The following is a 25,043-nucleotide window of genomic DNA, read 5'->3' on the forward strand; positions in this document are numbered from 1 at the left end:
ATGGGGAACTTACTGTTGAGGGCAGGGAAGCTTCTGGCCTTTCTGAGAGAGAGATGACTCCCTCCTTGTTCAGTTCTGTCTGGTAGTGTTTATCCTCTGGACTGTACTCAGGAGCATATCATAGTTTTAAAATATAACCCATATTATCAGGGCTCTTTTTGTTTTCAGTGTTACCACCCTGGATTTTTGGCTGTGTCTAGACTGAAGTAGCAGAGCTGTACATGTGGCCTCACCTTTTACTCTGTTCTGTTTTAAGCAGCTGTAGAAGGCTTGGATTCACCAAATGAGTTTCTGTAGCATATACAAAAAAACCTGCAACTCATTCTCCACCTCCATCAGTGAAGATAAAACTAGAAATGTTTCCAAACTGTTATCTCAGGCTGAAACAAAGTCTAGAATGCTTGAGAAAAGGTAGAGGCTGGACTATTGTCATGGTTGTTCAATTGAGGCCCATAAATATATCCTTGTATGTCACTGCAGGGCCAGCCTGATTACAACGCACTCATTGTGCTTGGGGTCATTGGGGTCACATAGCTGCTCCTAATTGTGAGTCAGTCTCCCAGAGAAATTAGAGGATGCCTCATTACTTAAACCACCTAAAACTGGAGAGGGAGTAATTGGCGGTGAAGGAAGGAGACAGACACACAGCTTGACAGGTCAGGGGAGTGAAAGACGGATGTAGACCCCAGCTGGTGGATCTGTAGGAAGCCCCTTCTGGCCCATGAGCAGAGAGTGAACAACTGTTGTAGGGTAGTTGTGCTCACCCAAGCAAAGGGGTTAGCAGTACCTCGCTGCAGGGAGCAACACGTCCCTCTAACCCATGAATGGCAGTCAGGCCCACTGTTCTCAGAAGGCTGGCCCTTCCTATCCCAATGTATTGAGTTAACCCCATTTTGTGCTCCTCCTAATTAAATGATAGTAGGCTGCTGTAGGATGATACAATATAGATGCTGTCGGGTCATATCTCACTGGCATTTTCCTTTTTCTAGTGACAAGCCTCTGAAGGAAAAGTCTGAACCGTTCCCATGGGATGAACTGGCCCCCAGAGCAACCATGGTTTCCACGAATGGAAGGTAGAGTTAGTGTAAAATTCTATTGACTTGAGCATTGCACAAACCATAAACTGCTGCTCTTGAGCTGACTGGAATCTCTGAATGAATATTTACGGATGAAAAAACACAGTTCAATCTGTGATTTGCAGAACTGCAGCAGTTTCTCTAAAATTTTATTTAAGAAGAGGGGGAAAAAAGAAAATGCTACCCTCATCAATAAAATTGTTTGATATTTTATTGCAGTTTTTTTCTTTAGTTTCTATGATACCAAAAAGTAATCACTTTTCTGCATCATTTATGTATTTTCCAGGTTTATTCCCAAATGTAAACCAATTCTGGAATGTAATTTATTTTTACAGTATATAGAGATTCACACTCAATGTCTCTCTAGGCCTCCAGCCTCCACCTACCTATCTAGTTTTGCAACAAGAGACCCCCTAAAAAATCCAAACCAAACCCCAAACCCCAAAACCCAAAGGGAATTACACATGCTGTAAACTGTCTGGCAATCCAAAAGGTTCAGTGATGAGGAATATTTGTGTCCTGTCTCTAAAGTACTGTGGAAAGTAGTTAAAGATCCCATAATCACAGGAAGCAGTGTAGCTGAGCTGGTTGTGGTCTCCAGATGAAATCCTCCATCACTGCTCTTCTTGCCCTTTGTGTGTCTGAGAATCTCCTGCCCCCAGCCCCCCAGGACCTGTCTTTGGCAGGATCCTGCCCCTCACGTGGGCACCAACTTTTCTGTCATGCAACCAAGCTGATAGCCAGTGAATCTCCTTAGCTTGGGCTCCATACTGTGCTGCTCTTCATCGCTGTCAGTGGACCTTGATGGAGACACACCTCCCTCTCTAGAAAACACTGATTTAATTTGATCTAGAAGCCTCTGTGAGGCTGAGGGTACTTCTCAGCGATTCACTGAAGGTGACTAAAATAACTCCGTTCCTCCCTGTTCTACTGTGGCAGTCCCTGTGGCAGTCCATTTCACAGCTTTTCTGGGCTGCACCCCCACTGGAAAAAATTATTGATGTGAGAATCTCTTAAAGGTTGCAAACTGCAGAGATCAGTGGCTGTGTTTGTGTCCTGCCTGAGAAAGTGGAAGTGAGGGAAGAAAGGCATTGCCCCTGTGGTATGCAGAAGAGAAGTTTGGTGAGAGCTGTTCACTCATGGACTATTCACTGCCCACAGCCTGGAAACAAGAAAACAGAAACATACAATTTTGGATCAAGACACCTGAAGTTCCCCATTTTGTCAGCTCCCCTGAGACAAGCCAGAGGCTGTCAGCACCGTTCCTTCCCTTCTGTGTGTGCAGATGGAGGTGCCTGTGTTGCAGCTGTGGGCTGTAGGACATCCCACTGTTCCTGGAAGAGTCCTGGCTTGAGTGTGCAGCTGACTCCATACCGGTGGCATCTGTCATATGTTGATGATGATCAGAGTTACTAAATGCTCCTTTTGTACTTCATACACACTGAATTTCCCCAAAGTTTCTTGCTGTTTTACCTGGAGAAATTAACGGAGGAACATCTCTGGAAAGTTTTAGGGATTTCCTCCCCTCTTTTATTATAAGAAAATAATTGTAAAACATTACCCAAACCAAACAAAAATGCTTTCTAAAGTTGGTGTCTCTCCTTTGCAGTTATGCTGAACACGCAGAAGCCAACAATGGATTTTTCCCCCCAGAGTAAGTGTAAACCTATTAACAGTGTAAAATTCACTTTTTCTTCTTGATTTTAGAGTGAGAGGGGTCTTTTCCTGACCTGGTACCGCCCTAACGAACAGATTCTGGGAGCAGCACTTGCATGCACTTATAAAGGGGGGGTGGGACCTGATCCACCAGCTCAAAATGGACTGAGATCTTTCAGCTTCTTTCCTTGCACTAGCATGAGTTTGTTGGATTTATGGTTCTGTCCTTTGGGTCTACTGCAGGAAATTTACTGAGCTAAGCAGGAAGAAGGAAAAGATGTTATGTTGGAGACAGGGAAATTTCATGTTTGATGTTTTTGCTTCTTGCTCTGTTCTCCAACTTGCTAAACTTCCTTCTGTGACCCACGAATCTCCCTCTCTTACCAGGTCCAACTCTGTTTGCAGAGACAGACCTGCAGACGCTACAGACAAGCTGCACTGTCAGTACGAGACCTCTCACTACCTGGATGATGCGAAGTCTGAACCTGCAAGGTCAGGGTCTGGTGTTGGTACTCACAATGCTGCTCTCAGAGGGCAGATGGGGTGAGGGAGAATAAGTAACTTGTCCAGAGTAGAGTTGGAAGCAGAATCCAAACTGGGTAACAAAGCAAGGAGAGGCAGAAAGTCCCAGGTGGCTAAACAGTGGCAACAGCATTCTTTCTGTTCACTGTTACACATGAACTTCTTTCTACAGAAGCAGCCTGGAAGCAGATACAGCAGCTTTATCATTGCTTTTAGCATTGATCTCAAAAGTGTCTCTATTCCACATGCTTTTTAGAGCTTGCCTGCTCCCCTGACAATGTCAGAGGCGCAGAGTCAGGAAAGAATTGCTGCTGTTGACACCAAACACACTAATCTCTCTGAAATTGCTTTCTTTGCTTGCTTTAGTCCATTATTTTGGGACTTGACTCCATGTCTTGGCTTACCAAAGGACTTGGGGTGAGAAAATGATGTCTTCAAATCTCCCAGCTGAGGTGAGGAGGATCACAAGGTTCCTAGTAAGATGGTGTAAAACCCAAGACCTAGAGCTGCTGCTAGTAATATAGGAACGTCTTCCCCAAGATTATTCATACTGTGCTTTGTCCCAGGTGACAGGCCAGAAAAGTCATGTATTCAGCCAAGACATGTGTGAATTGAGGCTAAGTAACTGCATTAGTTCCACTAACAGCCTCTATTCTTCTTGATTAGAGATAGTGAAAATGTTTTCTCTGAAGAAAAATGAGTTCTGTGAGAAAATTACTTTCTGTTTTCTGGTGTTGTATAAAGCATAGTGTTGTTATTTCATACAAGTCCCCCTTGAAGCCTTTGGCAAGCTACCAAGCTGTAGATTCCTTTTTTTTACAGGTCTAGCCTGCAGTCTGATGTCCCTTCTCCTCCTACTGAAAGCACCCCTGTGCACCTGGAGGACACCAAATATTCCTATAAAGGGTAAGAGCAGAGTAAATTTAGTGGGAGTATGAATGATACTGGGAGTGATATTAAGGGAAATCTGAATGGGTAGGCACAGAAAGAGCCTTCTTTTCACAGCTTTTGTCCCAAGGATGAAGGCAAGCATGCTGAGGTTTAAAGCACAGCTTGCAAAATAAACCAAGAGATTTGTGTTGTATCAGTCCTCCATCTTCTTTGATATGACCCAAGCACCCCAGCTTTTTTATCCTCTTGGTCTTCTGTGCTTGGTGGGGTTCAGTCACTACCTTCTTATTTGCTGATAATCCAGTGAAATTCTACAGTGATGCTGGAGTGGCAGCAAGGGAGCTGAAAGGCAGCTGAAATATATTAAAATGCAACTGTAGTCTAAATATGGTCTCTAGAGAAAAATCCTGGTGCAGGACAGTGAATGGTAGAGATTGTCACAAGCCTTGCCTGGTGAGTAGATAGTATTCAGTAGTGCAATGATTCATGTGCTACTTTTTAAAGATGTAATGGGCCTTTCTTTGATTATCAGATCTGTCTTGGGCTACGAGGAGAGAAGCAGCACCCAAGAGAGCAGATACACAGGTCCCGAGGTCCCAGCATACAGCCAGCCTTACTGGAATGAAGCGATGTAAGGACCTGGGGTGCTAACCACATGTTTGCTAATACATTCTTTCTCATTGTTGAAAGTCTTGGAAATATTGATTGCTCAGGAAATATCAAGCACAAGAACAGCAGCATATTAAGGGGCATTTGTCTAAGCAGCTCTAAATTGCTCCTCTCTCCAGCATGCATTGAAGTAGTAAATTCCCTACCATGCTCACTGAAGACTAACCACACAGCAAATGCATTTAACAATTCCCAGTTTCTTCCCAGCAGCCCCTGGCCTTGCTGCATGTGGCACAGTTCAGCTCTGATCTCCCTTTGGCTCCACCTGTCCTGTGCTTATGAGTCTGGACAGATGTCTGTACCAGTCCTGGGGTGGGACATGAGTGTGCATCACCAGCTGCTTCTCTCTCATCTTCTGCAGGGAGGAGCCCCAGGCGTGGAGCCAGATAGGAGCTGGGGCAGTAGAACAGTTGGGGTGCACTGCTGGAAGTCCTTTTGTGCGGACTGCTACAGCTTTAGAGTACTTTGGGAGTGCAGAGATGGGAAAGGTCTCTCAAAACTCACAGGAAAAACAGCCAAGCAACTATCATCATCATCACTTCTACAGCACTGTATACCCTAAAACCTTAGTGGAGGCAGCCACAGTACTCCCCCAGAGGGGTGCCTATCGCACCAGATAAGCAAACATAAACCCAATGAGCTAAAAAGTGTTTTGCCAAAAGACACTGTGAGGGAGGAGTCACTTGACTCCCCAGTCAGGAGTCTGCTGAGGAAAGAGGTTTTCCTCTGCAGTAGTTGTTCAGATTCCCTCTATTGTTACAGGTGAGAAGATCCTTCTAGAGATGCTGAATACTTTATCCCACACCTTTTAGACATCTCCATTGAATGCCTATTTCAGATGCCAGCTGTGCATGGATGGCTGAATTGCATCCTGAATTAGTGGCAGGACTAGGAGTAGGCCACATTTCTCAGTCTAACATTGTTTGGACATCCATGTCTTTACATCCTTCCTTGCTGGCATGACTTAGGTTAGGATTTTTTGGCTAATACTCCTTTTTGGAACAGTATTGTTCCCCTGGCCCTTCCCATTCCAGGGGAAAAGGTAGAGCTAAATGGAGCTGTTGAGTGTTGAGTCTCATAAAGCAAAGCTCCAACACAGCCATTTCCTAAGCAATTCCCTCAGAGTCTACCTCTGTACTTAGCATGCTGGAATGACTACTACTTCAGCAGGTCCAGCTCTTCTCAGAGACATCAGTGTCATTACTACAAAGCTCCAATGCAAAGTCAACATGCATCCTGAGAAAAGAGAGTTTGAGCTAGAAAGGCAAGGGGAGATGAAACTCTGTTGAGTGGTATCACTGGATACACTGAGTGAGTGAGTCTGGCTACAAAAAAACTTCAGAATATTGGACAGGGAGGAACATTTCAAATTCTACCTCGGTATTATCAGACACTGTAGGGATGTGATGTCTGTCCTGTCATACACATCCTGATGTATGATATAGCCACAATAAATAACCCAATACTCTGCAAGTCTACCTTCATGCTAGAAAGCAACATGTAAAAATGTTGCACATCCATTGGATTACAAGGAGTTAAGCAGTGCTTTGTGCTGGGATAGTTAGTGCTTCATTGTGCTGTTACAGCTTAGCCCTTGGAATATCCTCAACCGAAGCCTTGGGACTTTCTTTCTTCTCAGCGTGCATTGAACTGAGCTTTCACGTGTTTGTGCCTGGCGGCCACAAGTGGGATTTCTCTTTCTTTGCCAGGTCTTCCCAAGATTTCAAAGAGGAGAACACCCCTAGAGAAAGGGGGCACGAGAGCACGTGGGCCACAGATGGCTATAAACCAGAGCTGATCCAAGAAGGGTAAGTGGCCAGTAGGACTCACCCACGATATCTATTCACTTCATAATTCTTCATGTCTTATTCTGTTCCCAGTGTAACTAAGGCCACAGAACAGCTCCTCTGCTTTGCACCCAGGAGTGAGGACTTTATAATGGCACATTACAGCAGGGAATCCCACCCATATTGACAGAAAATGTCAGTTGGATGAGCCAGACTCACTCACGTGGTGTGTGAAGTCCAAGAGACAGTTTCTGCACTGACAGCATGTGACATAGGTCCTTTGGCATCAGCATGGTTCCCTTAGTACTAGAGTGGCAGGCAGTAGCTTCTGCTGCCCAGAGATGTCAGCAAGTACTACCCAAGCATTTATGAATGCGACAAAATCATGCATTGAGTGTGTCCTGAGGTGTTAGAAGCATCTGTCAGTCTGAGAAATTCTGACATGAAAGGCTGTGATCCTGCAAGCTAGAATGGGATTTGTTTGCCATCAGATCTGGTACCAGGGCAGTTTGGAATAGCTCCGGCCAAACAGTGTCTCCTGCCTGATAGCTCCTGTCTAGGGAATGGATGTCTACCTACCCTAGCATGTGTTTTCTCCACTGCGTTAAACACAGATCTTTATTTTAGGGTTTTGGACTCAAACAGCCATACTGAGAAGGGACAAGAACCTCCTGACCATGATGTCTGCTCAGAGCCTCCCAGGTCAAAGGAACATACTGAACATGAACCCAGCATGACTGGGTAAAGAAACAGATAATTATCCCCCTACCTTTTCCTGTAGGATGAGAATTAACTCCTTGCCCATCTTCCCCCACATACATATGCTGATAAAATATTCCCCAGGCTCCCCTTTTGTACCTGATTTCTTTGCTTTTATCTGTCTTTTCTGCCTAAATTTGAAGAATTGAGGCTTTTGGTCAAACTGGGCTTCCTCATGCATATGTTTCAGAGAGCAAGCCATCTTCAAATCAACTTGTAAACCAGACTGCTCTTCTCCCCCAGGTCCATGCCATGCTCCAAGGACAGCACTAGCGGGAGCGTGGACATTAACAAGGGGATATCATCCTGTATGCAGAGTGAAGAATTCGCTTCAAGAAGGCAAGAGAAATAACAGGCCTGTTTTTTCTGATGAGAGGACATGGGGTATTTACTGCAGGTGGTTCTGGAGAAGGGACTGAGGATACTGTTTGGGGTTAGGAGTCACCAGGCTGGGCTCTCCTCATGAGTGCATGGAGATACATAGTGAGTGGTGGGACAGCAGAGGGTGGGGTTAATGAGGACTGTGGAGGAGGGAGCTCAGGAAGGGGAAAAGCAGCAGGGAGAGAGCAATGGTGTCAGTGTCCTGTCCTGGGTTCTTCTGAGGAATGGAGCTACCCTGGATGTACCACAAATACTCCAAATTGTAGTTGTTCTTCATGCAGGGAGGCAGAAGGAGCTGTTCCCAGTCCCCAGGGATGTGAGTGGAAGTTAGACTGATGTAGGAAGATGTTACAGAGAGAAAACTTACACTTTCTCTCCAGTATCCCCCAGCAAAGTGACCAAGATGGATAAAACTCCATCTGTTGCCCACTCCATGCCTCTCCCAGTCCATGGACTTCTTTTGGATAAGCCCTCAAGCTTACCAAGTTACCAAGAAAAATATAGAGTCCTTATCTGAGAGTCTTAGTGCTTCCAGGTGCAGGGACTTCGAATCAGACTTACCAAAGTAGGAGTGCTTCTGCAACATCACTCCACTGAAGAACTTGGGAGTTATCTCCTGCTCTTTTCAGTAAATTGATTTTGAGTCTGAGCTCCTGGACAAATATGTCTTCTTTAGGCACTTAGAACATCCCAACCTGAATGGCAATCTGTAGCTCAGCGAACATTAGTGTTTTGCCAGAAGTCAGAATTTAAGGTACCTTTGTTGCAGAGGAATGAAAATTAATTGTCTTGCTTTCACTTGGATGACTGTACCAATTGTTTTCTGGCTTACCTTGTTAGAGAACGTGCAGGGATCAAATTAATGCTGGTGAAGGGGAGCCCTCAACTAGTAGCTAGTGTAAGGGCAGCCTCCTCTTTCATCAACCTTAATCTTTCAGGCTCGGATCTTTGAAAGCATTTTGAGAATTAATTTCTTGAATTCTAATTAAATGAAGTTTTGATGTAGGAATCTAAGCCAGATTCAGATTTTCTACAGGGTATCAGTATTCCCAGAGGGGTTGGTATGCACAAAGATACAAAACCAGATAGAAGAAGTGAACAAACTTTTCCCTAAATTAATGTAGAGACAGGTAGAAATCCAGGGTGGCTCTGCAGGGGGTTTATTTAGTGGATACACTTCTGAGGTGCTACCCAAATGAGGCCAGCTCACGCTCTTAGCTATCTGAAATGTAATGTAGAGGTACTGGATAACCCATAATGGTCATAACTAAATGACCAAAGTTAAAATGTCAGGTTTGGAAAGAGTAAACAGGTAACCGAGACTCATCAGGAACTTTATTTTTCTTTCCTTTCAGCGTTATTTTTTAAGAGATCTGTATTTTTCCTCTATTATTTTTTTTCACTTCTGTTTGGGTTATCTGGCATATTCCTGTGCAGGGATATTGTACTTTTCTTGAGGCAGGAGAATCACCAGGGGCTGCACCCACATCCTACAGTAATTCTGTGTGCAGTGACACTTCTGCAGACTATAATGATCTCTGTCTTGGCAGGTCCACCCACCTACCTAGAGCAAGCAGCTTTGCTGCTCCAGAGACGCAGTGTGCCCATGGAGCTGACCCCTGCCAGGAGAGGTACGGAGCCAGGGCACCAGGCATGCTTTACTGCTGCCTCCCACATCTTCTGTCCTCCCTGTTGCCCTGTTCAAAGGCATTACAAATGCTCATTTCTTGGCTAGTGAATTCTGAAACCAACATAATCATGGTGTTACTGCATGTACTCACCACAATGGACAGGTTTAGACACAAGTGCTAAAGCTGCTGACAGCGCTTTTTCCTCCCTGACCAGAATCACTCCAACCTATGAAGAACAAATCGGCCCCATCACAGAGAGTCACCACGAGAGCCCAGGAGACTGGAGACACAAGGAGCCTAACCCCATGGCAGACAGGTACAGTGGGACTATCCCTTTGTTTCTTCCCATCAATGGCTCTCAGATCCTCATCCTTTGCCATTCCTGCTTCTTGATACAGACCTGGCTGATGTCCTGGAACTATATAAATTTGCCCAGTGTATGCTCATCAAATGATACTGACAAAAGGAATATTAGGTTTAGGATTCCACCCAAATAGGGTTCGTATTTCATTTTGGTTATCAAATTAACTTAGATGACTGCCGAATCATGCAGCACTTCATTGTGCTGAGAATTCAACTCATGTAGGTGAGGGGAAGTAGTACAGACCTCTGCCATTTCCCCTGACCTGAAGAAGTTATTAACAGCGTGGTGTCCCAGGTTTTCCTTATTGCCAGTAGAAAGAAACATGATCCAGCCCCAGCAAATTCTGAATACTTGTGTGAGCTGGTTATAGCAAATACAGTCATTGGCTTTATGGTCAAATTGGCTCTAATTCTTTAGCAGGTCTAACTTCAGCTCAAAAGAGAGTGCTCTCAGTGCATATGAGATCCAGCATCTCATGCCACTGCACATGGACCGCCAGCCTTTTAACAGCAGCATGTCAGCACCCAGTCACAGGATACCATCCTATGTAGACAGCCAAGCATTCAGCACCAGAAGGTAAGGGTTTGGGGATGGGATGCAGAGACAGGCAAAGCTGCTGGCACAGAAATATTAGACAGAAACTCTGGTCCAGGTTGTACGATCACTGCATCAAGAAGTGAGAACAGGATTTTGTTCCCAGGGGGAACAACAGTATTGCCAGGCCTCACAACACATGGAACAAGATAATTTTTGGACCTGAAGGGCTGAAGAAGAGATTCAGGAGATCTGAGTTCATAACTGATCTGTAACACTGGAGAGTTCTTGGCAGGTTGTATTCAGACCACTACACAGTGCCTGGAAACCTGACAGATGTGTAGAGACCACATCTGCTTCTTCTGTCTAACTACAGAGATGGTGATTCAGGAGCAGTCTGTATTTTATTTCTCATGACCCTTAATGACATGAAAAACAAGTTGTACACTTACAGCTACTATTTCTATATATCTACATTCATGTGATCTGAATGTAACCTTCACCTCTTCTAGCATTTTTCAGAATGTTGGTGTTGCAAAGCTCTCATTTGCTTTTGGAGGCATTTGCAGACTAGGACTAGAAAAAAATAGGACAGGCCTTTATTGTACTTCATAGTCTGTTATCACTTTCCCAGCACTGTGTGATGCTGACATGTCTGTCTGCAGTGCAAGAAACTCATGCTTCATTCCTGCCCTTGGGTTTATATCATAGACCAAATGCATGTCTTACCAGGAGCAGGGTTTTTCTCATCTTATGATGAGCTTAGCTTGTTCTTCTTTCTCTCTTTAATGCGGCATTGATTTGCAGTGTTTTGCAGCATTGTTTAACATTAAGTTATACAGTTGCCTGAAGCTTTAATCAGGATCAAAGTGCTGATATACAATATAAACATAATCTGTGCCCTGGGGCACTTGCAAGAAAAGGATGACCATAAGCTATAAGCTCATTTTCTCTATTGAAAGAGCCTGAGCTCTGCCCACAGGTTAAAGCCATTCCAATAATGAGTTCTGTCTTGGAAAAGTGAAATGTGCAGGTCTGACACCCAGATGGGCCAGCTGGTCAGCCGTTCACATGTGCAGATGGTGCAGTGGTGGTTTTGGTGAGCGCTGGGGAAGGAAACAATATTGAAGATATATCCATTTATGAACTGCTTTGGCTTTACTCTCAAGCATTAGATTTTGAGTCTGCTTTCCTAGCCTCAGAGCTTCATATGCATGCTGCAGCTGCAGAAACAGCACAGGAGAAATGGGCAGAGCAAAGGGAGAATGCATCATGATAGTGACTGCCGAGACAAAACATTAGCCAATGTGGGGACTCCAGTGACTCCTGGTACAATGTAATCAGGGCTTTGTGCTTCCTTGCCAGACCTACCCCAGATTACGAAGGGAGAGTTTATGATGTGAGAAGCAGCCCTAGGAACAGCAGATATGACAGCACTAGTGCCAGGGGGCACTGTGAATTTAACCCCACAGCTGGACGGTAAGAAGTCAAAGGGTGGGATGATCCAGACTGTTAACTGAAAGAACACCCCACTGCTACCTTTATTCAGTATCTGGAGTCTCCTGACCCACTTCTCACTAGTTCCCTGGATCTAAGCATGTGCAGTGAGGTGCTGTTTGGGCGGATGGCTGTGGTGTGTGGGTGATTTTGATGCTAAGCAGGGAGACGTTTAGCCAGTTCTCACCACTTGTGAGAATCCCTCATGTGCTCAAGTTCAGTGCTTGAGACTGTATCACTTCCTTTCATAGCCACGACTCCCTTCCCAGAGATACCACCATGTCCATTTCCCAGAGAAGCCACAGGGTGCCGTTCTACATGGACAGCTTAAACTATAACAGCACCAGGTAAATGGGTAGTCTTGATGGTTGTGAGGGAAACCTTCACGAAACTGCTGTTTAAGAGAAGCTAGGAAGCAAAGCCAAGAGCTGAAAAAGAGTTGAATGGTTTCCAGGGAGTGCATGGGTGATCTAGAGACACAGAACTACTCTTAAGTCATTCCTAGCAAAAGCTACCCAGCACAGGGTCTGTGATACATCCATCTCTGGTCTCTGGAGATTTTACACTGTGTGGGGTACCAGAACAGAGTGACAGGAGATGAAGGGATGGTTCCTGGCTACCCTCCCTTGACCAGAAATTGGCCTTTGCAGAGGATACAGAAAAAAAAAGAGGTAAAAGCAAAACATTGGGAGAGAAGATCACTGTCTCCAGAATGTTAATTATTAAATGACTGAACTGGCCCCAGAACAAGGCTGTTGGAAGGGGTAGGAGGTATCCAATATGCAATACCACTGCCCTGAGCTTTCTGCAGTCTTTCATGGCAGTGACAGTCCATCCACATGCAGTCTGACACGATGAGGAGGCACCAGTGTAGGTCTCAGTGTTGGATCTGTAAAGAGAAGTATGTTGTGGGTGTGAACAGGACTGGCTCCAGGCAAGATCAGCTTCATCCCTGCAAGGCAAACTTAAGAGGTCTCTGCTGAGTGGATAGGCAAAGCTGTTTTCCAAAGACATTTCAGTAGCCAGTTTTGCTGCTTTCTCCCTTCTGCAGCTTTTGACATTATTAAGTTGGGAATAGTTATGCTGAACTTTGGCCATATGTCCCCGTCTCCTCCCCTCCTGCAATAGGTAGTGTGCGATTTCTCTCCACAGGTGCTCCCATTCAGGCTACATGATTCACTTATGGTCTGTACTTATATGAAGATCTTGTTTGATCTTTTCTCCCATGGCCCTATAAATGAGACTTTTCCAAAGCACTTCTCCAGGGAAGTAGTACTGTTATGTGTCAGATGTAAAAAAATAAAGGAGCCTTTTTGGTCTGTGATAAAGATGAATTAATCTGTATGGTTAAGGGCCTTAATATTCCACCCTCCCAAACTACCCTCCTAGCAGTAGGGGTAGGTCTTTTCTTGCCTGCCAGCTTGGATCATGTCATGGCTCATGTTTCCAGTGCCCACGGACTTTTCTCTCTCTTCTCAGGCTTCTCTCAAGCTCGAGTGAGAGGATCTGCAGTCCGATTGCCACCTTACCGCATAACAGCCCAGCAGCCTCTGGGTACCAGCCTGATTCCAGCACTGCCGGGTAAAGAGATGGGTGGTCGTGATCCTCCTGCTGCAATACAGGTTTTGCATGCAGCCATCCCGTTTGGTGAAGACAAGCTAGGCTTTGCCACTTGGCATCTGGGCCACGGGACATTTCTTCTGGCTAAGAGCACAGACATTGCTATGGTGGCCAGAGCCACCCAAAAGGGAGAGATGAGCTGGGTACTTTTCTCCACGTTCTTTTTTTTAAAGACCAGGATGTAGCTCACTGTATGAGTTGAGTCTTTTCTCTTTAGTGTAGCAAAATCGTAAATCTTCCATAAGACACTGTAGCTGGAGGGACATGATGGAGTTCCTCATGCCATACACACTCATCAGAGGTGTGGAGCTCTTGGAAGACTCTTTGCCTTGTTGTCAATCATAAGCAAGTGAGCAGTCTACAGCAAGTGTATCAGATTTTGGTGGGGCTGGCACATGACCCTTATCTGTCACGTATTGCAGAAGATAGCGGCCTGTCACCATGCAGCTGTCAACTCAGCTGTATCCTGGGATTTGTGATTTCCACAGGCTCTGCCTCAGAGGTGAAAACTGCTGCGCAGTTTTACACAATTTATGGAGGGGCTTTGAAAGTGGTGAGAAGGCAGCACAGGCTTTGATTGGCAAGATTTGGGTCCTCCTGGCCTTGCTACAACTTGCTTATCAGAATACCTGTCTAAGTAGGAGACTCTCATCTGAAACACTTGACATGGGAAGAGTCTATGCTAAGTTAAAAAAAAATATTTTCTTTTTTTTCTTTCCTTAGCTGTGACATGGCTTAGTTTGCTCATGTAAGAAGAGAGGATTAATCATAGCTTATAGGCAGCAGTGAAAATGCACCATGGAGAAAAAGCCTGATTAGTTCATTTCATGGCTCTGGGAAGAGAGCCGGTGGGCACAGTGTCTCCCCTCAATCTGTGACAGCGCTGTAGACAGACAGACAGATGGGGGCATGTAATTTTGAAATCAGAATTTTAAAGAGGGAGTAATATGCAAGAAAGGTCAGCTCTGTAAGCAGAAACATCCCTGAAACAAACCAGTAGCAATTTATAATGGATGGAAACGTTGGAGATATTCCAGTAACAAAATAGTCACTGTAAGTACTGCTGTGCCAGTAGGGTTTTAATGTTAATGGGCAGAACCACAAGCTTTCTAAATACTTATTGTGTGCATAATCCTGACATGATTTGAAAAAGACTTATCCTTGCAAAACAGGGGATAACTGGATGAAAGAGTTATATTATCAATCCCATTCTTTTTAATTAACTTGATTTTTTTTGGTGGGTTAATTAGAGGGGTACATTAGGTGTTATTTTGTAACAATGCTTGATACTTGGTATTTGTTCAAGAACAACAGCATCTCACTCTGTGCCTTTTCATGCATGCGTTATGTGTCCAAGTGCACGCATGTGTCCCTTGTGCTGTCTCTCATTAGCTCCAGTCTTTTCTAATGCAAATGCTTCTCGTTCTATTTCCATCCGTTCCTAGAAAAGGGGTCCTCTTTGTGAAGGAGTATGTGAACAGCAGCGAGTCATCAGCCTCCCCACGCTACGGCAGGTATGAGGAGTGTCCAGAGACAGACATGTGTCTACATACGTGTGCAGAGCAACAGCGTATGGCTTTGCCAGCTAACACACACCAAGCAAGCTCCCGAGCTGGAACTCACACTGCGTCAGCATGCCATTATGCCTCAGCTAATTAGCCCTGGAGGGATTATTACATTGGGTGGGCAGAGAGTTTTGCTAAGACAGCAGTGCTGCTTTGGGGACATAGACTCTGCTGTCACTGTGCTGTCTAGTCCCGTTGTGACTTCTGCCTCACAGCTCCTCATGGAGGAGTAAACCCCACGCCAAGTGAGTTGGCCTCTAAGGCGGGTGACGGGATGAAAACACTACACTGCAGTTTTTTAGGATGCATATTTAGCACTGTCAGGTTTCACTGTGTATTTGCACACATAAACAAGCGATTGCAATCGGTGGGAAAAATGTGGAGGTTGAGGGTTCTCACTCAAAAGTTATTTGTGAGTTAGAAAAAGTTAAAAGATCCCATTTCCAAGCTTAAATCTTCATTCTTTTATATTCTGCTCAGAGTTAACTAAGTAAAGCTACTCCAGATTGACACCAGTGTGACTGAGAGCAGAATTTGGCCCCATGTGCATCGTGCTTACATTGATGTGGCAGCCAGTTAACACTCGGTTTGAGGCTTTCCTGCTGGCATTTATCCTCCCTCAGTGCTGTGTTGGCATTACTGTGGTAGCTGATTACAGACTCCATAAATCTCAAGCCTTTCCTGTAGGTCGGCAAAGCAGATGTCAGCAACCAAAGATAAGCGTATTGCTGCAGTGTCTAAAAAACACAGGCAAACAGAAGGCAGAGAGGGAACACTCAGCTGTGTGAGACTAAGGATGTGTTCCGTGCCTTTCCCTGCATAACAGCTCAGGATTTGGGAGTTTAGCAAGCAGTGAAAATAGTTATTTGTAGGGTCCATTTGTAAACATCAGGACCCCAGTGAGGCCAGAGAAGTTTTACTGATGAGTGTATTGGAGGCAGGATTTCACAGGTTGCCTGTCCCGCAGCCAGCACAGGACTTTGCCAGTCTCATCTAGCAACCAGTGGAAAATACGTTGGTGCCCACAGTCTGGGTCACAGCCTGTGTGTGGCCCAACTCCAGGCCTGTGGGACAGCATGCTGTGGGCCCATGGACAGCAGAGCCAAAGCAGCTGGGGCTCTCACTGATAAGGGAGTCCTTGCTTCCCCTTCTCCTCTCCTGCTGCCCCTAATTTTATCCCTGCTCCCAGCCTACCCAGTCTTGCTTTTTCTGCTATTTTATTAAGACAACCTGGCTCACAGAGGGGTCTGATGGCTGGCAAGGAGTAAGGGGGTGGGAGCATGTGGTTGGGAACATACTGGAGGAGGGAGAGAGCAAGAGGGAGCAGTACCTTTCCTTTTGCTTTGGCATGGCTGTTAGGTCTTATCCCCTCCTGAGCTGCATTTGCCAGACCCTCACATGGGACTAACAGCACCAATTCCTGACACCCTCTGCTCCTCCTGGCACAGAGGGTGACGGGGTGGGAGAGCCTGTGGGGCAGGGCTGCCGTGTGCCTGTGCCGTCTCCCTCAGCCTCAGTCTTGAAGGGGCCCCATTTCAGGTGTGTGCCGCAGTTTCCCAGCCACGCTGCCCACATCCTGCCTCTCCTCGTGGTGACAGCAGCAGCCAGACACATTTTTCAGTGTTCTGAAGTTAGGTGCTGGGCCTGCCAGCTCTGTGATGTCTCTGCTTGCCCTTGGAGTTGCCTACTCCTTGCAAACCTTAGCTGCCAGCCTGAGCCCAGAGTCAGCTCTGGGTCTGGCCTGAGACACAGTGATTGTGATGTGGGGCAGGGAGCAGGGTACTGCCACCCCTATGGAGAAACTACAGCACAAATACAGCAAAGATGGAGATATCGCTGCTGACAGCCCTGCTCCATCAATCAGTGTGGCCCTCTCTATTAGGGAAATGCTTTTCAGAGCTGGTTAGGAAGAACCACCCTTCCCTCCAAGGAACAGGCAGCTGGGACGTTGCAGTTAGGACTTAACATCAGGTTAATGATTAATGATTCCATCTGAGATGCTCTTCCCATATATCGTTGTCAAGTGCTGATATTTCCCTTTGTCTCCAGTGGCAGCCTTGTGGATTTGACTGATTTGGAGAGAGCAACCTACGGCCACCACAGCTACCTGTCCACTGCTCCCCTGCAGAGGTAGGACAGTTCAGGGCTGCCTTGGGGATTTCAGCAAACTGTTAAACAGAAATGACTTTAAGGTTTTGCTTTTTTAGAATATTGGTATCTATTTGGTGAAATAACAGCATGAAGTGTAAATGATCTTTGGAAAATATAGTGACATTGACTTTTAAGGTCTGTACTGCCCTGCTGTTGTGGTCTCTGCATCCCCAGGATAACACATGTCCTTCTGTACTGTCACTTGACACAGTCAAACACATGTAGAAGCAGGTAGCTCCTGGAGAGCGGTGCTGGCGTTGGGTAAGAAACCTCTGGTACCAGTTTGTGTTACAGAGGAATTCAATCTCCTGTTCCTTCACAGGTCCAGTGAGCCTGTTTGCAGCTACTGCAGCCGTGAGATCCGAGACTGCCCTAAGATCATAATAGAGCATCTTAACATTTGCTGCCACGAATACTGTTTCAGGGTAAAAAAAACCCTTAATTGCTGACTGCCTTCTATATGCTGCTGTGAAATGGAGTGGTGGGAGGAGGAATCTTGGTGCAAATTCTGTTCCCAGACTTTCAGAGTAATGTGTAGTGTGTGCCAAATGCTTGCATACACATAGGGACAAAGTCATACAGTCACAGGTGGTGGTTGTGTCCCCCAAAGTTTTTTAGCTCCTCAAATAAATGTGTATTAGAACAAGAAGAATTCTTTATTGACATCTGATAGAATAGCAGCACCCTCTTTCCTCAGGCCCCTGTCCTTGTGGCAGACTTGCTGCTTTGTGGCCTTTACGCCCCAGTGCAAGCCTTGCTGAATCTCTCAAACCTTGCAAAGCTTGCAAGTAAATCTGTGGAAATGGTGAGTGTGGGAGGAGGAAGCCTGCAGTGGCCTTTGTCTGTTGTAGAAAAGTTTAGCCTCAAAGGTCACTGCTTTGCATCCTCACACCTTTATAAAATGATACAGACTGTTTGTTTCTCTGCCCCCTCCACGCTGTCATTACTGCATGGTGCTTTGGTTACTGTCCAACCACCTTGTTTTCCCTTTGGCAGTGTGGAATTTGCCACAAAGGAATGGGAAATCTTCTGGATAAAATATTCATCCACAGGGACATTGTCCACTGTGACAAGTGCTACGAAAAACTCTTCTAGGTGAGTGTGCCCCTTTACAGTGTCAGAAGAAATGGCTGGATGAGAATGCTCATGGAGTTTGCTGAGTGAAGAGCATTTAACCCTCACAGCTACTGAGTGACCCATACAGAGATTTTCCTGTGGCTTTTTAGTGGGAAGCAGTGACTCGTGTTCCAGAATTAGCTAGAAACGTGCTAGAGCTGGTCCCAGGGGTCTTGGTTAGAGCCGGAACCTCTGGCCATAATGTGATAAATAGGCGGTAGTAGCTTCATGTGGGGAAGACAAGCAGAGGGCTGGTTTGAGTGATGAGAGAAATGTCCCTTAGAGGTTGCGAGCCCTCTCTGAAGGTAAAGAGGTCCTCCTTGCCTCCTGGGCTAACCTGCTGCAGGGGGCTGGGTGCTGTTGGCAGCTGTAACATTCCTCCAGCAAGGAGGCAGCGTGTCAGTGGCAAATGCAGTTACTGCATTATGTGAAGATTCTTTCAGATGAAAATCACTGGGAAAACTAGAGTTGTATGCTCTGTCAACAGATCAACAAGGAATTATGTTGGATATGGGACATATGATTTATCTGATTATCTGGATGGGGCAGGAGTCACCACAGTGGCAACCAGAAACCCTGACACTGCCCTGATATAAAAAGAGGTCTCCTTTCCTCCCTCTGTCTCATGACGGAGAGAAGGAGGGAAACAGGCACCTGACTCACTGCATACGTGGCTGCTTTGTTTGCCTCTTAATGCAATGTGACTGGCTAGCCTTTTTCGTCCCATTCCTCCATGTTCGTTTGCTCTGCTGACCTCTGTAATGCAGTATTTTGTGTGGTACCCACCTTCTCTCTATTTGCTTGCAGGGTTTTGCAAAGCTGGAGAAGACAGCCAGTGAAAACTCTTCTCCAGCACATATCAGAATATCTTGCAGTTCCTGACTGGTTAAGATAGCAGAATTCCTGCTTCTCCCTTCCCTTGAGTTATTTTCCCTCTCACTGCCTCATCACAATGAATGAGTTTAACATCCACTAGTTTATGCTGTCAGCTGCATACAAGACAAGTGCCAATGTTAACAAGATAAAGCAGTGTCATCTACAAAGACAAGTGGGCTGATTTTCCAAAGGTGCTGAGCCCCTCTGCCTGTCTTTAACTTCATTAAGATTCCAGAGTGCTCCCCGTGTTGGAAGTCAGGCAGAGCTCCTTACGTCTAGCTAAGCTAATTGTGAGAAACCTTTCTGGATTATTTTTTTTTCTTTAATTTCTGCAATCAGGCTGCAGCTTAGTGTGTGTGAGCTGGCACAAAGCAAGCAGATACAAGAAGTGTTAAGCACTAAATTTGGATTCTTGGGAGGGTTTGAATTTAGTTCTTAGCAAAAGCCTATTTCTGCTTCTCTCACCCCCAAATTTTGCCTAGAAATAGCTTCTGCCTGATTTCCATTTGCTTTCCATGGGTTTTCAGGAGCACTTGCAGACTCACTTTACTCTAATTGCGTGTCAGCTTTAATTTCCCTTTCCTGCCTACTCCCTAGTGGGTTGCTGCAGCAGCATGTGTGTCTGCTGTCTGTTTGGGAAGATAACACTCTCTTTCACCTGGTAGTTTAACTCGGCCTCTGATGGTAGGTGTCTTGTGGCCATACAAAATGTGCCAGAGAATAGGTATCTCAATTGCCTCTCCTGACAAGGAGCACTGACTGCTTGACTGAAATCTGAATTTCCCCCCACCTCGACAAGGCTTGCTGTAATGCCTCTCTTATTGCTGTAGATTATTTACATCACAAATGCTCACTCACAAAATTGAACTTCTACCAGATGCTGTACGTACTAAAAGTCAGAATCGCATAATTTTAGCCCTTAATTCAGACGCTGAGACGTTGAGAAAGCTGAATACCAAAACCTGAAAGCCAGCTCTCTGCCTTAGAAGTACAGCCCTGAATGTGTCCAGAAAGTTATTTTCTCTTTGAGAGCATTAGGAATGTCTGCAAAGCCCCCAAGTCAGTTCTGTGGTAGCTCTTATATGGAAATAGGTGATGGCCAAAGCCCTAATACAGACTATTGTTAGCTAGATAATTCTTTATGCGCTTAGTGATGGAAGCTGGCATGCATGCAAAAGCTTAGCAAGTTAGTGTTTTACAGCACAAGTGCTACTTAGCTTTTTTTAGGCCACTGTACTGGTTATTTAACCAAACTGTAGGCATGACCTCAGAAGCAACTCTGTGAGGGGAACTCCAGCTGAAAGCAGTAAAAATTCTGCTACTGGCAAGCTTCAGGTTGAGACCTTAGAGCCATGACTGTGACAGGGGATGGGGCAGCTCCATTTTGAGTGTGCATGGAGCAACCAAGGGACCTGAAAACCTGGTAGTCACCAAGACGTGGTTTTCAAAACTGACTACTGATTTTGGCTGCCTACATTTCTAAATTACCAAGATGCTAGAGACGTTACTTTCTGAACAGAAGATGGTCACAAAGCTTCTCATCTCCCCAAATAACTCATTTCTGAAAACCATGGCCAGTGGTACCTGTACCAGGGTGGGGAATGACTGGTACAGCAGCTGTTACATGTCCCGTTATACCACGGTCAATGGGGGATTGTTTAAAACACTGAAACAGATGGCCCCGTAACTACAGAAACACTTTCAGAAGATGATCTGCTGAAATAACGTATTCACTGATTCCAGAGTTCCTGATGGGTACATGGCCTTACAGGGAACGGGATTTGTCTGTTGTATGTTTTGCACCATCTCTCCTCAGCACTGCGTTTCCCTGCAGCGATTGTTTAACCTTGGTATACAGCTCTAATAAACAGTCCTAGCTCATGTGCAGATTCCTTGCCTGTGTCGCCGTGTAACACGTTCCTGTTGGGTGCCCTTTGATCTGATGGTCTCTGCCATTTTTTGCTTTTTGGTGGCCTATGGGCATGACCCATCAGTAGAGTCACCGAATGCTTTGTTGGAGGATGTGGCAATAAGAGAGAAGAAATAGTACCAAGGAGAAAGGTTGTTCTCAGAGGAGGGGCTGGGTTCAGCAAATTGGCTCAGCAAATATGCAATTTGATACTTTCCACATAATTTAAGTCTGGTTAACCTGCTGTTACCTGGGGAAAAGGAGCCTTGATCTGCAGCACACTGTCCTAAGCATGCTAGTGGGCCCCAATCTGAAAAATCCCCCTGTCTGTGTCCGGACAGGGGTCTGGAGTCCTGCTCGTGGAGCTCCTGCCTGTCCCTTCTTCCCACGTTTCCCGGGACCAGGCTGAGAACTGCCGTCCTGCTGACACCTGTGTGTGGCATCAGCACAAATGGTTCGATGCCATTTTTCTTCCTCCCACAAAGACATGTATCACTCAAAAGGAACCTGCAGCTGTTCTAAAAATTATACGCTTTGTTTTGGCCTGAACTTTGGAGAATTGCTTACCTACTCCTCCCTGCTCCACCCTCCTGAACAAAAAAGGAATGAATTCTTTGAAAAGGTAAATATTCCTGTTTGCTGGTATCTCCAGATATTTGGTATCTGCAGAAAAGGGGTCATTGCACAGATTTCTCCTACATAATGAATGAGGTCATATATTTTCCATAAATGTGAAAAAGATCTTATTTCACTAGGGAACCTGCTGATTGAGGGGACAAACCTCAACCAGATTATGTTGTGTGTAATCAGTTAAAACGTGTAAAGGCTACAAGATGTGGTGCTAGTGACCGAGCAGAAGTGGGGGCAAACCCATCCCTGCACTGAAGCTGCAGAGCTCTGTGCTTCTGGAGACACCATCTTTTGCACAACTAAACCTTCCCAGAACAACTTTCACGACTGCCAGTGCTAGATTTGGTGTTCAGGCCAAAAAAAATTGCTTCTGCTTATAGGACCCGTCCTTGAAGACTGGAAGAAAGTATCTAATGCTTATCAAAACGTGCCAAAGGCTGTATTTGTGTACACGTTTTGGAGGATGTGGGAAGGCTAACAACGTCTTTGTCACCTGATGAAACCATGGCCCGAGGAGATGTTACACTTACCACAGCTCTGGGACATCCCGGCTCACCTGTGTTTCCTTTCCAGACCGTACGCACAAGGGGAGATCCCTTTCCCCCCACTCACCAAGCCCTGCCACTCGGGGCTCTTCCCCAGAGAGCCTTGGCAAGCCCTAGCCCGAGAGCACAGCCCCGCCGGCAGCCTCCCGTCCCGGCGCACGCCGCGCTTTGCCCACACACGGGAGCGGAGGGCAGCGCCGGGCCCGGCCGCGGGGCCCCGCGGGAGGAGGCCGCGGGCAAGCGCCCGGTCACGGCCGGCAGCCGCGCCTTGAGCCCTGTGCCGCGGGGAGGGCGGGCGCAGCCCGGCTGGCTGCGAACCCCCGTGCGGGACCGGGGCCGGGGCCGGGCGCGCTCCCCCGGCACCGCGGACCCGCCGCCGCGCACGCGCAGACCCAGCGCCCCGCCCCGAGCGGGCACGCGCGCGCGGCGGCGTCGGGAGAGAGGGGGCGGGGCCCGAATGCGCGCGCGGCGGCGGCGGCGGCGGGTCCCTCCCGCCGTTTGCGAGCGAGGCTCCAGACGGCGCCGGAGAAAGGCGGCGGCGGAGCGGGCGCCCGGCATCTGTCCGTCCATCGGCGGCCGCCGCAGGTACCGTGTGCGGGGAAGGGAAGGGTCGGCGGTGGCCGGAGCCCTCGGCTTGGCGTGGGCTGGCCGCGCCCTCGCCCCCCGCAGCGCCCCGGGAGGGTCGCGCCCTCGCCCCTCCGGTCCCTCGCGCCCCAGGCGCTCGCCCCGCGCCTCAGGCAGGACACCGCCCCCACCCGTGGGGCTCCCACCCGCACCGCAGCCTCCTCCTGCGGCCCCGCTCTCCCCACAGCACCCGCAGCCGGCTGCAGCCGTCTCCCCGCCCTCACCCTCCTCCTCCTCGCCCCCGGTTCCTCCCTCAGCGCGGCCGGCCCCGTCCGTGCCCGCGCACCGGGAGCTGTCCACGCTCCGGGACTCCCGGCCGAGCGGGGGCCGGGGTCGGGGCTGGGCCGCTTCAGTTCGCCGCCTGCCCGCGGCGGGGGCAGTTGGTGGCCGGGCGGGAGGAAGGGCGGCGGGAACCCCGGCTGGGGGCGGGGGGCGCGCAGGAGGCGTTTGTTCCCCTCCGGCTGCAGCTCGTCCGCTGAGGAGAACCCGTTAACCTGCCGTTAGAAACCCGGATGTCTTTTTGAAAAAGTCCAAATTATTGTCTCCGACACAGTAACGGCTTGAAATGTGGCTTCCTTCTTTTTTTTTTTTTCTTTTTTTCCCTCGAGTCCATTATACAATGAAATTAAGTTTTATAGATTTATATTTTTTCCCTTCCTATATCCTTATTTGGGTGGTTTTTAGACTTACTGATCGTGGGAAAAGGCTCAACTGTTTTAATCTGTTCCCCCCGTGTGAAGGAAAATGCAGTTTTTGCTGCTCCTCAGCCTTGGAGGGAAACTGATTTTTCGGGTGAGAGACCTCATTGCTTCCCCCCCCTCCGCCTTGAGTCTTTGTGTTTTGCTTTGACAGTAGAACTCTTAAACTCCCTGCTGGTGCATCCTCAGCAAGTTACCGAGCAATAGCTTTGAAATGTCTTTGAAAATCATGCTAGTTTCCTTACTCGTCGAGAGATCGGATAATTTCGTAGGAGTGAGAATGCATGCAAGGAGATTTTTTTGAAGCGGGCATATGAGTAGGAATTGGATTGCTTGGTAACTACGAATTAAATTTCTTTTCCCCAAGTCAAAATGACTTCAGCAGTGCTTCCTATAGGCGTGATTTTGAAAGCTGTGGTTAAAGTGTGCTACAGTCAGCTCTGTTCACCTACAGCTCTTCGTAAGTGCTTCCATGTTCATTTTTAATTCAAATGTAAGCCTCAGATTTTCATCTTGTATGTAGAAGACCAAAATTTAAAAGCCCCTGTCAAGTAAAAAAAAAAAAAATCCACCACTAAACCGAAACTGTATTTTTTAGGAAATGTTCTCAGCTACTGCTGTTAGAAACAACTAAGTAAATAGGGAGATGCCAAGGTGTGTATGGGGGGATATCTGTATTTTTAACCATGCTTTCTTTGTGTGACATCTAATTTTTGTGGTTTCTTGTACCTGCTGGCAGTTAGGCCTTAAAAACGGGAAATTTTCAGACAGCAGAGGGAAGGGGGAAGAACATCTACAGCCACATAAAATCAGGGTTCAAATTTAGTTGTAATGCCTGCATCAAATCCTTTAAACTTTGAATTGGCTGTGTTGTCTAACTCCCTCTTCTGTCAGTCTATCTATTTGCCCTCCTTCTGCAAAATAGAAAAGATTTATAATTTTTTTAGGGGAGTCCTTTTTACTTGCTCTGTGGAACATTACTCTCCTATTAGAGGCTTTTCAATGAAGAGTCCATTCAGAAATGAGTGCACCCACTATAACTTAAAATTCATGTAAATCACTAGCATAGGGAAAAATCAGTGTTGGCTTATTATTTCGTAAGTGTTGTAAAACTGTATGTTAAGTGCATTTGCATTATTTTATGGCTTTTGGGAGCCTGAATACCTGTGCGGTTCAAAGCTGCCTGAGTGACAGTGCTCTGCACACTCTTCCTTGGTCAACACAACCACAGGATGAATGGCAGCAATTAAGACAGGAAAAGCAGAGAGAGGGTTTCGTTTTATGAAACTTAAGTAACCTATGGTGCGATATCTTTATCTATGTGTTTTTCTGGGGTTTTTTGCTATTTGCATCAGGGAACTTGCCTCTCTCTTTTCAGTTGTAACAAGAAAATATGCCAGTAAAGACATTAGGTATGCTTATTTTCATGTGCCACAGTAAGTGCAGTTCCTGTCATTAGTCACTGTCGTTAGTCTTTGGTATATGTTGATACAGAAATGTTTTCAAATTTTTTCTGCTTTTCCAGGATAAGTCTGGTAACGA

General features: G+C 46.6%; 1 protein-coding gene across 10 annotated transcripts in view; it reads left to right on the top strand.

Moving 5' to 3' along the window:
• ZNF185 (zinc finger protein 185 with LIM domain) overlaps window positions 1-20,967 on the top strand; it is a 50,127-nt gene extending 29,160 nt beyond the window's left edge. For 2 of the 10 annotated variants that reach the window (XM_074915042.1, XM_074915045.1), the window contains 19 exons: window positions 990-1,073; window positions 2,686-2,730; window positions 3,120-3,224; window positions 4,077-4,160; window positions 4,678-4,776; window positions 6,524-6,622; window positions 7,229-7,342; window positions 7,604-7,699; window positions 9,292-9,372; window positions 9,587-9,688; window positions 10,154-10,312; window positions 11,636-11,749; window positions 12,019-12,114; window positions 13,247-13,348; window positions 14,833-14,901; window positions 17,002-17,082; window positions 17,426-17,528; window positions 18,100-18,198; window positions 19,027-20,967. In XM_074915042.1, the coding sequence (XP_074771143.1) occupies window positions 990-1,073; window positions 2,686-2,730; window positions 3,120-3,224; window positions 4,077-4,160; window positions 4,678-4,776; window positions 6,524-6,622; window positions 7,229-7,342; window positions 7,604-7,699; window positions 9,292-9,372; window positions 9,587-9,688; window positions 10,154-10,312; window positions 11,636-11,749; window positions 12,019-12,114; window positions 13,247-13,348; window positions 14,833-14,901; window positions 17,002-17,082; window positions 17,426-17,528; window positions 18,100-18,198 (1,732 nt within the window). In that variant the 3' untranslated portion in view covers window positions 19,027-20,967. Of the gene's footprint in view, window positions 1-989; window positions 1,074-2,685; window positions 2,731-3,119; window positions 3,276-4,076; window positions 4,161-4,677; window positions 4,777-6,523; window positions 6,623-7,228; window positions 7,343-7,603; window positions 7,700-9,291; window positions 9,373-9,586; window positions 9,689-10,153; window positions 10,313-11,635; window positions 11,750-12,018; window positions 12,115-13,246; window positions 13,349-14,832; window positions 14,902-17,001; window positions 17,083-17,425; window positions 17,529-18,099; window positions 18,199-19,026 lie in introns of all 10 variants that reach the window. The other 8 variants (XM_074915041.1, XM_074915043.1, XM_074915044.1 and 5 more) reach the window with 8 other exon arrangements.
• The last annotated feature ends 4,076 nt before the right edge of the window (window positions 20,968-25,043 follow it).

The sequence above is a fragment of the Athene noctua genome, chromosome 11, assembly GCF_965140245.1.
Source record: "Athene noctua chromosome 11, bAthNoc1.hap1.1, whole genome shotgun sequence".
NCBI lineage: Eukaryota > Metazoa > Chordata > Aves > Strigiformes > Strigidae > Athene > Athene noctua.